The sequence below is a fragment of the Hevea brasiliensis genome, chromosome 15, assembly GCF_030052815.1.
Source record: "Hevea brasiliensis isolate MT/VB/25A 57/8 chromosome 15, ASM3005281v1, whole genome shotgun sequence".
Classification (NCBI taxonomy): domain Eukaryota; kingdom Viridiplantae; phylum Streptophyta; class Magnoliopsida; order Malpighiales; family Euphorbiaceae; genus Hevea; species Hevea brasiliensis.
Window position 1 is genome coordinate 74,743,977 of NC_079507.1, and position 14,533 is coordinate 74,758,509.

At 38.1% G+C, this 14,533-nt stretch overlaps 3 protein-coding genes across 6 annotated transcripts in view; 1 reads left to right on the forward strand and 2 right to left on the reverse strand.

Moving 5' to 3' along the window:
• Positions 1 to 303: 303 nt before the first annotated feature.
• LOC110673937 (pentatricopeptide repeat-containing protein At4g15720) lies at positions 304 to 2,364 on the reverse strand. Its single transcript, XM_058136606.1, has one exon. It carries the CDS (start codon positions 2,158 to 2,160, stop codon positions 343 to 345), a length of 1,818 nt encoding a protein of 605 aa, XP_057992589.1. The 5' UTR covers positions 2,161 to 2,364; the 3' UTR covers positions 304 to 342.
• Positions 2,365 to 3,828: 1,464 nt separating this feature from the next.
• LOC110673929 (protein SRG1) lies at positions 3,829 to 6,564 on the forward strand. The gene is made up of 4 exons (XM_021837178.2): positions 3,829 to 5,285; positions 5,366 to 5,613; positions 5,695 to 6,022; positions 6,102 to 6,564. The coding sequence occupies exons 1-4, from the start codon at positions 5,028 to 5,030 to the stop codon at positions 6,363 to 6,365; spliced, it is 1,098 nt and encodes a 365-aa protein (XP_021692870.1). The 5' UTR covers positions 3,829 to 5,027; the 3' UTR covers positions 6,366 to 6,564.
• A 3,327-nt stretch (positions 6,565 to 9,891) lies between these two features.
• The window catches only part of LOC110673951 (cullin-1), a 31,908-nt gene continuing 27,266 nt past the window's right edge, over positions 9,892 to 14,533 (reverse strand). For 3 of the 4 annotated variants that reach the window (XM_058135883.1, XM_021837202.2, XM_058135885.1), the window contains 9 exons: positions 12,131 to 12,166; positions 11,968 to 12,054; positions 11,740 to 11,889; positions 11,576 to 11,644; positions 11,339 to 11,500; positions 11,114 to 11,257; positions 10,765 to 10,983; positions 10,477 to 10,677; positions 9,892 to 10,383 (listed from right to left, as the gene is read on the reverse strand). In XM_058135883.1, the coding sequence (XP_057991866.1) occupies positions 10,282 to 10,383; positions 10,477 to 10,677; positions 10,765 to 10,983; positions 11,114 to 11,257; positions 11,339 to 11,500; positions 11,576 to 11,644; positions 11,740 to 11,889; positions 11,968 to 12,054; positions 12,131 to 12,166 (1,170 nt within the window). In that variant the 3' untranslated portion in view covers positions 9,892 to 10,281. The remainder of the gene's footprint in view (positions 10,384 to 10,476; positions 10,678 to 10,764; positions 10,984 to 11,113; positions 11,258 to 11,338; positions 11,501 to 11,575; positions 11,645 to 11,739; positions 11,890 to 11,967; positions 12,055 to 12,130; positions 12,167 to 14,533) is intronic. The other variant, XM_058135884.1, reaches the window with a different exon arrangement.

Here is a 14,533-nt window from a genome sequence, read left to right on the forward strand (position 1 = left end):
TTATATTCTTGTCTTCCAAATAATTCAAACTCAAAACTTTTCCGATAAATTGATGATTTACTTATCCGTGTGGGGGTTTGTCCACTGATTTGGAGTCCTAAATTTTGGATTAAGAAAAAAAAAAAATTGTTGAATTTGATTCAAAATAGTTGATAATTTGTCAATTTATTTTTATAACGAATTGTATTGTGTTATCGTAATTTTTGGGTTGGATGGTTTGCAGGTTGCATATCGCGTACGTGGTGAAATTAATCTTACTTGGTATAATCCAGATTATCAAAACTAATTGTGTTTCAATAACCATTTCCAACGGTGCATACTGCAAGTAATTTAAATGAACTTTTACCAAAAATCCCTGCAAGAGCAAGATCCATCCATAAAATAATGAAATCTATTAGTATCTCTCACAACAAAATCTCTCTCTACAATCTCACTGATCAGCTTGAAAGCCTCATGGCAGTCCTTGCACATTCTCAAGTTCTTCATCACTCTAATTGTGATTCCTTTAGGTATGGTTATCAACCCAAAGGCCAAAGCCAATCTCTCACTGTGCAGACCCACTATTTCCTCCTTCACCTCTTGTTCCACGTCAACAAACACCAATCCCGTGCTTCCCCCCACATAACCCCTTTCCTTCATTCTCCTCTCCATCTCCTTGAGCAAACAAAGGACTTCGTTCCCACTTTCAAATGATACATCGCCAGCATAGAACACATAAGTTGAATCCCTAATCTCAACCCAGCTGCACCCAGGTTCCTTGTGAACTCCAATTCGCTTCATTTCAGACCGAAGACTATGAGCATTCTCCCATTCCCCCGCCAATGCATAAGTGTTTGATAATGTGACATATGCGCCTGCTACTTGCTGATTAGATTCAATTAGCCACTTACTGGCTTCAACAGCTATATCTAATCGTCCTTGAAGCCTACTAGCTGACAGAAGCGTACCCCACAAGAGAGCCCCTTCATCAGGGTTCACCCTAATAGATTTTGCTAACTGGTAAGCCTCATCTATACGGCCTACTCGACTGAGCATGTCAACAACACAAGTATAGTGTTTAGTATCAGGCATTAGTCCGTGTTTCTCGTGCATGGAATTCAGGTGTTCTAGCCCGTCATCAACAAGTCCCGAGTGGCTACATGCATGCAAAACCCCGAGAAAAGTGACATCAGTTGGTTTTATTCTTCTATCAATCATCTCTTGAAAGAGCTGTAGGGAGAGCTTTCCAAGTCCATACTTTGCTGCACCCACAATCATTGATGTATATGAAATGACAGAAGGATCTTGAATTCTCCTAAAAACCTTGTCCGAGTAACTAAAACTTCCACATTTAGCGTACATGTCCACAAGTGCGCTTGCAACCACATCGTTTAATTCATGACCTCTACGAATCACTGCCCCATGTGTAATTTTCCCTGAAACTAGCTTCCCCAAGCTTGCACAAGCATTGATCACACTCGCCAACATAAAATGGTTAGGACTTTCCTGCATCGAGCAACTGAATTCTTTAAAAACTTGAAGTGCTTCGTGTCCTCTTGCATTCTGTGCATATGCTGCGATCATTGAAGTCCAAGAAACAACATTCCTATAATCCATCAAATCAAAGACCCGCCTGGCTCCATCAACATCATTGCATTTCCCATACATATCAACCAATGAAGAGCATACCACAAGATTGCCTTGAAACCCCAAAATCTCAATATGGGTATGGATTTTCTTTCCAGTTTCAAGGTCTGCAAGCATTGAAGACGCATTAATCACTGTTGCAAAAGTGAAATCATTTGGAGAGACTGAACTCTCAGGCATTTTTCTAAATAACCAAATAGCAAATTTGGGTTGACCCGTATCAACGTAGCCAGCCATGAGCGAAGTCCATGAGACCACATTGGATTCAGGCATTTCATCGAATAGTTGCTGCGCATAGCTGGTTCTTCGGAGTCTTACGTAGCAATTTATGAGATGATTGGTGGTGAAAGTGTCATGCAAAAGCCCCGATTTCAATATATAGCAGTGCGTTGAGGTTGCAGAAATGAAATGGTTGCAATTACGAAGCTTTTCAACGCAATGGGCTTTGCTATGATAATTTGACCGTTTATTTTGACAGGAAGGATGTAAATTCGTTAAGAGGGAGAGGCACTTTCTGCTCAACGGCCGCTTCATTTGTCTAAGACCCTGTTTGGTTTGGAAGCCTTATTAAAAGGGTGATAAATAACAAAAGATAAAAATAAAAAAGAGAAAGAAAGAAGAGAAAAGGGAATATGGTAAGCAAATTTTTACATTTTGTTTTGGATTCTTCTTTTTGAAATTGTTTTTTGATATTTTAGAAATTTTTAAGAACAAAAGAGAAATTTTTTACATAAAATGTCTAAATTTACCTTTGATAAGGGCTAATTTAATTGCTTAACATTAAATTTTATAAGGGTTTAATTAATTAAATTGAATGACGAAAATATATTGGCCAATCCATTTATAATCCTATGAAAAAAATAATTTTTGATGACAAGTTAATGTACCAAATAATAGAATAATTTTTTAGGTTTTCTTTTTCTCCTTGCTCCTTTTGACTGAAATTGGGCTTAATCTGCTTAAGATTTGGGTGAAAGTCACAAACATTCATAAGGGATAAACAAAGGGGTTCTCAAAAGAGTACCCTAAGCCCTTAGGACCCATCCCTATCAAAACCAAACTTTTACGGGTGAAAAGTATACAAGGTAAAGAGGATAAATTTCCAGTGTCTCTATTTTAGGGGTGGTAACAAAATTATTCCTTAATTTTAAATTGTAATGAATTTTGAGCAGTAAATTTGTAGATAGCATTTTGATTTGAACAATTCAAAATGTTGATGACATAAACAATCTTCTCTTATTTGGATTTGGATGGGGCAAAATCAATTATAATTTTCTTTATAAATTATTTATGAAACAATCTTTGTAATACAATATGATGAAATGTTAGATGTGTAGTGACTAATTAGAGGGGGCTTTGCATCTGAAAATAATCTCAATTTTTCATGTTATTATCACTTTGAATTGTTTGCATTGTATTACTTATAAATCGGTTATTGAGAGTTCTAAGTATTTTGTAAAATTTTAAAGCTTAAGAGTTTGTAATTTTTATAGCCCATTCTTGAACTTTGCTTGATATTTCACTTATATCCTTTAACTTTAATTTATTATTAAAAATCTCAAAACTTAATTTTATTTCACAAAAATATTTCTAATTTATAATAGCAGGTTTTACAAAAAAATACTAACTGTTTCAATTATTATCTGAATTTATCACAAAAATACTAACGCCGTCACAAGGAGTTGCTTTTTGGAAAGAACTCTTCATCGAAAAGTGTTAAGACTGCTTTTTATAAATGTCACACTTTAGTTTAGAAGAATTTTTTAATCTAAAAATCAATTATAGTTTGTTAGAGAGATTTTTGTTAAATAAAATTAAAGTAAGAATTTTTTAGGAACAGACTTAAGTTAAGAATAAAAATGAAACACACAGCAAAATTCAGAAATTGAAATATAAAAATTACCCAAACTTTAGGGATAAAATTTATCTTTAAACACAATGCAGAGTGAAATGGAAACTGAAATAAGAATGAGATTGAGAGTGATAGAGCATTAGCAGCGAAAACAATGGCAGAAAGAGTCAAGAAAGGAGGAATTGAATGTGTCTATGGATAACCATGATCTAGTATCGGACACATGTCAGTTAAAGGATTTCAAGGTAGAATAGGACCACCCTTCAGTACCTTGTTTTCCTTAATCATGGAGCCAATGCTAGATAATGCTTCGGGAAAAAAAAAAAAAAACGAAAATATTTTTTTGGAAGTTGGAAATGGATTGATTGCCTCGAGCTTCAATTCTACATCATAGTCCTTGGATCATATTTAAGGCTTTGAAAATGATAGAAAGATAAGTGAGATTTGAGATAAGGTTCCAAGCACATATCAAGCTTTTGGTTAACATAAAGCAAACAAGTTCAAGATTAACAAGCTGGAAGTGGGTAATTGAAGTATTCAAATGTCAACAACCCAGCTGAGGAGTTGTGAGCAATGGGCTAGTGGTATTTCTCATGGAATAGAGCTCTACGTGTTCGATTGTAATCCTGAAAGGGCTCTTATTATAGTCATAAAGCACAAGAAAGATGTACTTTATAGTGAAGGGGTGAGATGTGAGGAGAGGTCATCAGATGGATGATGACAACCACAACACTTCAAATGGTTTGTCAGAATCTGAGACTTGTTAAATTGGCACAACTTTAATGGCCCCTACTAGTACTAGAGCCACTTACCAAGAGACAACCATACGCACCTATATGCTGTATCAGCAGCCACTATTATATTAGATACCATGCCCTTTGGGGCCTCTCTTGTTGTTGCTTGTTGGGTCCTCCCTTTTCAATGTTCACAGTTTATGAGGGCCATGATTCAAAGCAAACAAACAAACAAAACGACAGAGAACAGTTAATATAATCAGATGTTAGAATTTTCGATGTTGTGCCCAATTACAACAGGTCGGTCGTCTAGTGGTCCAATTCTCCAATGTACATCTACCGACGAGACTGAAGAAATTTTTACTGCAGAAGCACTATTCTTATCCTTTGTGTGTTTCTGGGTTAATATAGTGGGATCAGATGTACATCTGATTCTTCTGATTCTGAGAGCTAATAATAATGGAACCAATCAACCAAGCTTCAAGTTCTCATTAATTTGTTAATTTACTAAATTTTTCGTCTTCACTTTTTTTTTTCTTGTTCATGATATGCTTTTAGTATTCCTGGTTCTGCAGATATCTGAGCACCACGCAGATGTTAGCTAGGTTCCCATGAAACTTTACCTCTGTGAGTCAACTTTTATAAAGTGCATATAATAGGTCCCTGCATCCTACATGCTACACAGCACACACTAAATATTAACAATTAAAACAGTGTGTTTTCTCCTCCTATAAATAAAGAGTTGTGCAAGCTTGGAACTACCAAGTAGCACTCGTTAGCTTTCACTGATTTAGTCATCTCCAAATTTTACTGCCATGGCTCCTGTACCCAGTTCTCCGATCAAGGTTGGTCATATTGATGATGTTCAGGAACTGAGAAAGGCTAAGCCAACAACAATCCCTGAAAGATTTGTCAGGGATATGAATGAAAGGCCAACACTAGCCATAGCTTTACCTTCTCTGAGTGACATACCTATCATTAATTTCTCAAGGCTTGTGAATGGCAGTAAAGATGATTACCAAACTGAAAGTTTGCAGCTTGCAAGAGCCTGTAAGGAGTGGGGATTTTTTCAGGTAAACAAAATTTATGTTCTTTCTCTTACTAATTAAGTAATGAATTTGGAAGCTGACTCTTATATATATCAACTTCTCAGGTGATTAACCATGGAATTAATCTGAGTTTGATTGAGAGCATAGAGGAGGTGGCCAAGAATTTTTTCATGCTACCTTTAGAGGAGAAGCAGAAGTATCCCATGGCACCAGGAACTGTTCAGGGATATGGACAAGCCTTTGTGTTCTCTGAGGACCAAAAGCTGGACTGGTGCAACATGTTTGCTCTTGGAATTGAGCCTCCCTATATAAGGAACCCGAAACTATGGCCAATAAAGCCAACAAAGTTCGGGTAAATGTCGTGCCTTACTAATAGTATAGATTTTTAAGACTACAAATTTCTTAGCAGCAATGTCACTTGTTACTTATGCAGTGAAACTGTTGACGTTTATTCAAGAGAAGTGAGGAAGCTGTGCCAGAATCTATTGAAGTACATAGCCGTGACCCTTGGCTTGAAAGCAGATATTTTTGAAGAAATGTTTGGAGTTGCTGTGCAAGCTATAAGGATGAACTACTACCCACCATGTTCAAGACCTGACCTTGTTCTAGGCCTAAGCCCACATTCAGATGGGAGTGCCCTAACAGTGCTGCAGCAAGGAAATGGTAGCTCAGTAGGACTTCAAATCCTTAAAGACAACAAGTGGGTACCTGTTCAGCCCATTCCAAATGCATTAGTAATCAACATTGGTGACACTTTGGAAGTAAGAATCCTGAATTTTGATTTCCTATTATCCCAATAACATTGACGTTATGTGGTTATCTAATCTTTTGAATATACAGGTTCTAACAAATGGAAAATACAAGAGTGTGGAACACAGGGCAGTGACTCATAAGGAAAAAGACCGTCTCTCTATTGTCACTTTCTATGCTCCAAGCTATGAAATAGAACTCGGACCAATGCCAGAACTGGTGGATGAGAAAAACCCTTGCAACTATAGGAGATACACTCATGGAGAATACAACAAACACTATGTAACTAACAAGTTGCAGGGGAAGAAAACCCTGGAATTTGCCAAGATTAAAAGCAACACATCTACTGTATAGTTTTTAGAATTTGTATACACTGGTGTTAGTGTTTCACTTCCTCATGTCTTCTGTGTAGAATATAAGGCCAAATTACATGTTGGATGTTATATATATATATATATCAAAATGTGCGGGGATCAAAGATGGACCGCTCGAGTTGACTCATTTTGTAATAGACTTTCAATTAGTTGAAGCCTGTTAAGCATTTCTTGTCAAATGTGTTTGGTTTTGAGGACTTTGTTGAACAACCTACTGTTAAGTATAGGAGAAAACAAGAATCAAAACAGAAGTAAATGCCACTTTTTCTGTTTCTTTTGCATCAGATTCCTAATAGGGAAAGAGGCGGCAATCATGTGGGCACCCAAAACACCTCCACTCCATTTTTCTGAAAGGATGAAACAGAAAGTGGACAAAATCATCGATTTTCCTTTGTTCACGGTAAAAGAGAGCTTTTTTCTTGGTGGTAGGAGAGAGGAGCCCACAGATTGTAAGTGGTTCATATTATTAGAGTGAAGGAATCACTACGCAAGCAACTTGCTAAGGGTTTTTGTTTTTCAAAACGGAAGTGACATTTAGTTGCTAGCAGCCCACAGAGAACAAAGAGGAGTGTTCTAAACATGCATGACATAAGATGTGAGGTAAACAGGAGACACAAAATAACTTAAACAATTGGCAGAAATCCACACATGATTCACAACATCAACTAAACTAATGTTTTCTCCATTGAGTATGGAAACCTCATTGGCAACGAAAATGATGATGCAATAAGCAAAGTGGAATACTTGGACAACACATCATTCACTCCATTCCAAGAGAAAAAAGGGATCTTTCAAGTGAATCATGTCTTGGGTTGAACTAAATAAAATAAATAAATAAATAAAGCACTAGCATAGAAATGATGGTACAATCAACTGTGGTCCTATAAACCAAACACCATTTTTGAAGCTACGAAAGTATTGCTCAACATTAATATAAAGAGAGGATCTTAGCATCAACTTGTACTGTTTTCATCAATGTCAGTGAACCTACATATCAGTACCAGGGCTGGCATCAAAATAGTTAAGCTGGCTTGGGTTTAGCATAGAGGGTTCATTCAACCCATTTATGACACCAAAAATGCTTCCAATCAAAGTTACCTGCAACTATATATCGGTTACAGAATATCTCTTCAAATCTATCAAGAGTCTGAAGACAACATGAGATTTTCTTTACTATATCAGAAGCCAAACAATTATACAGAATCTCTGGATTCTAAAATTCCATTCAGGATTTTCGTAATTCATCAAGCAAAGGACAAAGCTGAAGAAGTTATTCAGTCAATCATTGAACAAGTCATATATGCATAAATTGATATGAATTAAAGGGGAGATGGTAGGAACACAACTTAGGCCTCTTTGTTGAAGAATCTGACAACCCACTACCAAAAAACAAACGCTCACGCTAGTGTTTTCTGACATGGCATTGTTGTGTATGATTGTGGGATTTTCACTTTCTCTTCCAAGCTATCACTTTCAAGGTGGTAATGCGGAGAGTGAGATCAGCAAATGGGGCCCCAAATGCAAGCTTGGGGAACTTTACAAGTTGCAGGCTAAATTGATTATGATAGCATTAATTTGAACAACGGGTGTTAAGTGGAACCGCAGGAAGAGAGACAAGAATATCAGCAGGCGACTAAGTCAATTCATGGAAGCAATTGTTTGTGTTTGCTTCTGATTTTGGAATGCTCAGAGAGCCGTTAATTAGGCTTTATACACTACCATTTTGCTCCACGTGCCAGATTATAGTTTACTTGGCACATTCAATGAATCTTATTGTTACGCTTCATCTGTGCTTCAATAATTGCATTGCTCTTCTACTTGAATAAAATGGACAAAATCATCAAAATATCTCTTTATTTTTTCTAGATCTTTTTCAATAGTACTGATCTTTAACTCCCTGATAATTTCCACCTTTGTGCATGAAATTATAGCGTGCAAATGTATATCCTTTGTTCCCTGCAACTAACATTCCTGTAAAGCTAGCCTTGTACTTCCAATCAAAGCAAGCCTGAAACTAGAGTGGACGCTCTAGCAATAGAGCGTTAGGAATAGAATGAACGGCCGAATACCCCAAGCACTTGACAATGACCAGACACTCGGGATCAAGTCCGTGGGCGTTATATTTTTTATGCACTGTCCATATGGGAGTTTTGTCTCTCGACCCATATTGCACAGTTCGCCCACTATAAGCCCAAAGTGGCCTGTTACGGTTGGCCCTAATTTTTACTAGGCCACCCACAGTGGTAAAATATTTACCAAGGCACGATTTTCACCTCCTGATCCGTACATTTGCCATCCCTAATCTAGCATCTGCCAAACTATGATGAACTATTTAGAACTCCTTTAAGATACGCATCGCAATAGTTGCCAACAATGCCTTCCAGAAGGGATGTGATGGAATCTAGGGACGTATGAAACTACCACATTACTCTTCCATGTTGAAATCACAGAGAAGAAGAATCACATGGGACCAGCAATAATTCACAAAAAATGATTCCACGAGCAGATGGGAAGCTAAGTTACATAACCGAATTTGATGTTATCATAACATTTTATTTCGACTCATCAGATCCTTGAAATTTTTTAATTTTGGCATTATTATTCATAAATTTTCCTGATCAATATATAGTGGGCATCTCCTCACATTGAATGGGGAGTGAAGTGAAAATATATATATATTTTTGGAGCATTTTAAAATAATTAAATAATCCTATATTTTTAATTTCAGAAATTTCACTTCGCTGAATTTTCTCTCCTAGAGATCCCTTCACTTACCTACTCTATAGCTCAACCAGAGTGAAATAGACTCACGCTCGCTGCATACCCATTTAACATTTACCAAAAAAAAAAAAAAAAAAAAAAGAAGAAGAAGAAAACTTGCTTGTTTGAAAGAACTATAACAGGCTTTGTAATGGTAACCAAAGGATGCGGTTGTCGTGGTGGTGTTAGAGAAGCGAAGGGCACCAGATGGAGCGCAGACTTTATCGCCACAAGTAAAAGGAGATTTCTCTAATGGGTTGCAATAATCCAATCAAGACTAACACAAGGCAGAATAATTCAACGGTCATGGAATCTTACAGTACCTATCACAGGTTCACATCCAGTGAGATCTATTTTCTCATAAGTGGCAAGTACAAGTTGCAAGGAAACTAGAATTTTACAAAGATTCGATTCAATTAACTTCTTTTTTGTCCATTCTTGTATTTGAAATGAAAAAAATTCAATCATCTCCAAATAGAAAAAAAGCATGATTTTGTAGAACTCAATGGAATTTTTTTTTTCTTGCAAACGGGCTTTGAGTGCATCTCCAAGTCCACTAATAGCTTAAAAATCGAAAATAGTTGAAAACTAATTTGTCCATCCCATTAAACAAAAGGAATTCAGTGTTCTTAAAAAATTATATATACCCCATATATGCATAAAATGCATGAACAACGACATCCAAATTCAAAGAAAAACCATTCACCTGATAGTTTCCGAAACTGACACTCAAAAACACAATGCAATTAAAATCAAATCACATTTTTTTTTTCTCTTCTTCCAGTGGGGCAGTAAAGAAACAATTAACAAACAGGCATCAAGTAATGTGATGGACTTGCAGAAAATAACAGATACAGGATGGTAGATGGTCCTATTGGTGCATTGGACCTCGTTGTGGAATCAATTACAATTTTCCAACATGGGTGCACAATCTATGGAAGTTCTTCATACCTGGCTGCGAAGGCAAAATGTACAAGCGGCCTCGGCTCATGCTTCTAATAAATCAGCAAAAAGCAGCACTCAATTAATGGCGTTTATAAATATTCTTGAGCTGCTTCATTCAGGTACACTCTTCTAGTGCAAATTGCAGTTGCCAGTCACCACTTCATTATTCATGGATAATCAACAAGGCCACATTAAGCCAAGTATCTGAACAAATTTGGGTTATCTTTGTCCCTTTCGAGATAGTCTCGTGTAATCAGATCTTCAATCCGCTTTTTGATTGCCTTGAAATCGGGCTGAAATTTCACAATCAAATTAAAACATTGCCAACTTGGAAAAAAGAACAAGATGAAATATTGACGAAAGAGTAAAAGAAATGCCATAAAAACCTTGAACATGCGGCCCAACTGCTCAACACACTCCATAACCAGCTGTTGGTGACCTAAAACTTTCCTACTCTTCATGATACGCACAATTGAAGCATCGATAGCATATCGTCTGTCCTTGTCAACATCTTCAATTACTTTCTTTTTCTCGTCCACAGGATCTTCAATTGCTTTCTTTTTCTCATCCACAGGAGGCAAAGGAATCTGCAAATTGAAAAAAGCAAATACGTTCTCTTGCATAATTCACAGAAGGCAGATTTGAACAAGATATCTTATGAAAGCCTTCATTACCTTGATCCTACTCTTATTGTCAGTGAACTTTGAGTTGAATTCAAAGTAATCAGTAGGAGAGATTGATTTTGTATTTGGCTCCTTGTTTAGAATCCTATACTTTGCACATGACAAAGAATGTAGCAATCTAATAACATCATCATCGGTCAAGTTCAGTTGAGTCATGATCTCTGAATAACTCAATCTGTCAGAGGAGTTGAACAGCAACAGTGCAGAAGCCTATTTGAAGAAAAAAATAAAATCAATATCATTATTCAGTAATAAAGAAATTCATCTAAACCCACTCCACCATGCTCACCAGAAAGAATAAATTCAAAAATGCAGGAGATTAACTTCATTGAGATATTACCTGACAGGTTGTCACAATCAGCTCCAAGGTTTTTGGTTCAAATTTCCCAATAAGGTTACAGGTACCCAGAGAGTATATCCAGGTAAGTTTTCTGTGTTTTGTTTTTGTCTGATAGAATTTCCCAAAAACTTCAACACACTTGACCTAAAGCGTAGAGAACAAGATATGTTAGTGGTTCAACCAACATGCTAACATTCTGACTAAAACAGAAAAAACCAAATATACCATCTCCGCTGGAAGGTTCAAATCAAAAGACTTGTATCTTGGCCAGATGTCAGTTTTCGAAACAGTAACCGTCAAGTCAATCCCTGGATCTGCATTTGGGTTATTGCTTAGATACTCCTCAAAACTAGTTTGGATTTTCCTTGCTGATGTCCAATCCGTTACCTAGCAAACAATTGATTTTGAGAAATCATTTCAGTTAATATAACAATTTTATGCATATGTACCCATGTAAAATACCTTTCTGACCATCCCTTCCATCTTTGAGGTGAACTGACCACCACTAATATAAGCAAGCAGCTTTACCACCTGCATGTCACTAGCAAATTGAATTACAGAAAAAAAAAAAAAAAATTTGACATGACGTATAGAAATCATCACACTATGATGAAAGCACAGCAGACCTTTTCCAGTGTTTCCTCAATGGCTTCATCACTCAGCTTCTCGCTCCCACCTTTCTTAAGAATATTATCACAGAAAGTGGCTAATAGTTCTGCACTGGAACTTCCAGCGACACCCTTGTTGCAGAAGACTTCAAAAGCTTCTTTCAATGCCTAGACAAGAAGACGTAACATTCAAACACTACGTGCCAAGAACGATAAGACCTTAACAATGTTTTAATGATCGTCTACCTTGTGGAAAAGAGTGTGGTTCTGGAAACAATCATTGACATATGCCAAGTATTTGTCATGCAGCTCAATAACCCCCCTAACAAACACCTGAAGACGGCCAGATTCAGTACCCAACCATTCGAATACCACATTTACCTTTTAGATGTAGAAATGGATAAATTACCTGTTCTTGCAAACCAACAATGTCCTTTTTATCTGCCTGTCAAACAAAAGGGAAGAACAAATCTGGCATTAAAATTACACGGAAAAAAAACGACCCTTAACAATAATGGCATTACTCAAATGAATTGTTAGAATTGGTAATGAATTGAAATGCTTATGCAACCATTTTGAACAACTCAAGCAATACAGCAAAAGACAGATCTAATATTACCAAATAAAATTGAAAATCCAAGCTTAAATAAAAAAAATAACTTATCGGAAAATGGATTTTTTTTTTTTTCACATGAATCAAAAACCATTTCATTCCCACCTTACTCATAAAGCTATGACCAACTCTAATAGTGCAGATTCTTAACACTAGAAGCAACATCAAGCTAAGAAAAAAGGCAAAACAGTTATTCAAAATCATGCTTCTTATAATTATCATGTATATCGACACCATATTTTGGCCGATCACCAAAATCAATGAACTTTGAAAATCGACCCTCAACTGACATTCCTCGGTTACAAGTAACCTGATTAGGAAATAAGCCGATCCCGCATCTAGTCGAATGTTTTCCTATCTCTCAACAAAGAAGGTCACACCAATATCAGGTCCCCACGCAGTTCAATCACATTTCCGATCTCCCAAGGAGATCACATTAATATCAAGTCTCCATGACATACGATTCATTCCCGATCTCTCAAACCAATTACCAAGTATCCTTGCCAGTCAATCACATTTTCGATCTCTCGTCAAAGGAAATCAAACCAACATTAGGTCTTCGTGCCATTCAGTCTTATTTCCGATCTCCCTTTTGTAAACATTGTGGATAATCGCTTAACGATTAAGGTTTCAGTCCGGCTTAATGGTGCTTCCGATCTTAAGTGTTCAAATCAGGTTTCCAATTTAAATAATTTTAAGTTCCGTTCGGTGTCTGGTCTTGGCTCAAACGATCTCATGGTTATAATGTTCTTTCGACCTCTCATACTTAGATTAATAATCGCTTTTAAGTTTGATAACATGGTCAAACAATCAAGCACTTGTACAACTTAGATACTTTCCGATCTCATCAAGTCATTGACCAAAAGAGAGAATTTCATTTTATTTCAAAATAAAAAATACAAGTCATTCGGCTGGAGGATCACCCCCAGCCTGTTCTACATTCCGCTCACCCTCTCTATCTCCCTCAGCTTCCTCCTCGCTCTCTTCTTCGTCCTGAGGAGCCAGGTCCACCATCCAGGAGAAGTACTTCTCAGGGTAATGCCTCCTAAACTCGACCAAAAGGTCGCCTTGGGCGTTCACATAAGCACCGGCCTCCCTCGTCACTGCCTCTTCTTCTTTCGCTCTAAGTTCTTCAGTGAGGCGAGTGACGTCAGCAGTTTGGAGCGCTCGAGCTTCTCCGAGTTCATGAGCCTGCTCGGCCAATTTATCCTCATAAGATTTCATCCGACCCTCGATTTCAGCTATATAGTTCTGGGCGGATGAAAGTTGAGCTCGGGCGGAAGCTGCATCCTGGACTGCCTTCAGGATTTCTTGCCTCAGAAGATGAGCCTTTTCTCTGATTATGTGTTGGTTTACCAAGCTCTCCACGCTCAAGCTCATCGTTTGGGCCAGGAGATCGTCGATGCTGCCCTGGGTCAGCCTGTGCTGATCCTCCTGAAGGCATATGGAAGCTCCCAGAACCTTAGCCAAACCCGAATTCTCTCGAACAGATCGGTTCTTCTCCAGGGAGTGAATCAGGACCTGGGCGCCGCGGGAAAGGGTCCTCGTAGCAGGTTGGGAAGGGCCCCCTTCCGCACTCGAAGCAACTGGTGGAGGTGGTGGCACTTCTTGTCGAGGAGGAGACTGAGTAATTTCTATTTCAGGGACCGGCTGTCCCGAAGGGTCGAGACGAGCCTCCCGGCACCTCTCCTGGATCATGCCTTGGCGTCTGCGAGGCCTCGGCGTGCTTCATTTCCCACACTTTCTTGAAGACCTCCCTCTTACGCTTTCGACTCTCTTTGGAAGCCTCGCAGCCCGCCATACATGCACAAAGAAAAGTCAGTGAGTTCGCTAAGGCCCAAAGATCAGAGATGTAGAAAGTACCAGGGCCAAGGTCAGAGGGCTGAAGCCCGCGTTCTTCGCCGGTAACCAGCCGCATCATCCAATGGTGCAATTCGGCCATCACCGCATCTAAGCAGGAGAACTTCTGAGTGGCCGCCTGATCCTTTAGCTCCATTACTATGGGACCCTCATCCCTACTCAGGGCGACATGCTTCAGAAGTGGCGGGACCAGATATTGCCCGCTTCGGGGGAAACCTTCGAAGCCGTTCAGAATCTTGCTCCTCAACATAAAGAAGTGATTTTTCCAATTCTTCAGTGAGGAGGGCAGATCGGTAAAGAGCCCACAGTGCGGTTTTGCTTGAAAGAACCAGTACTCAT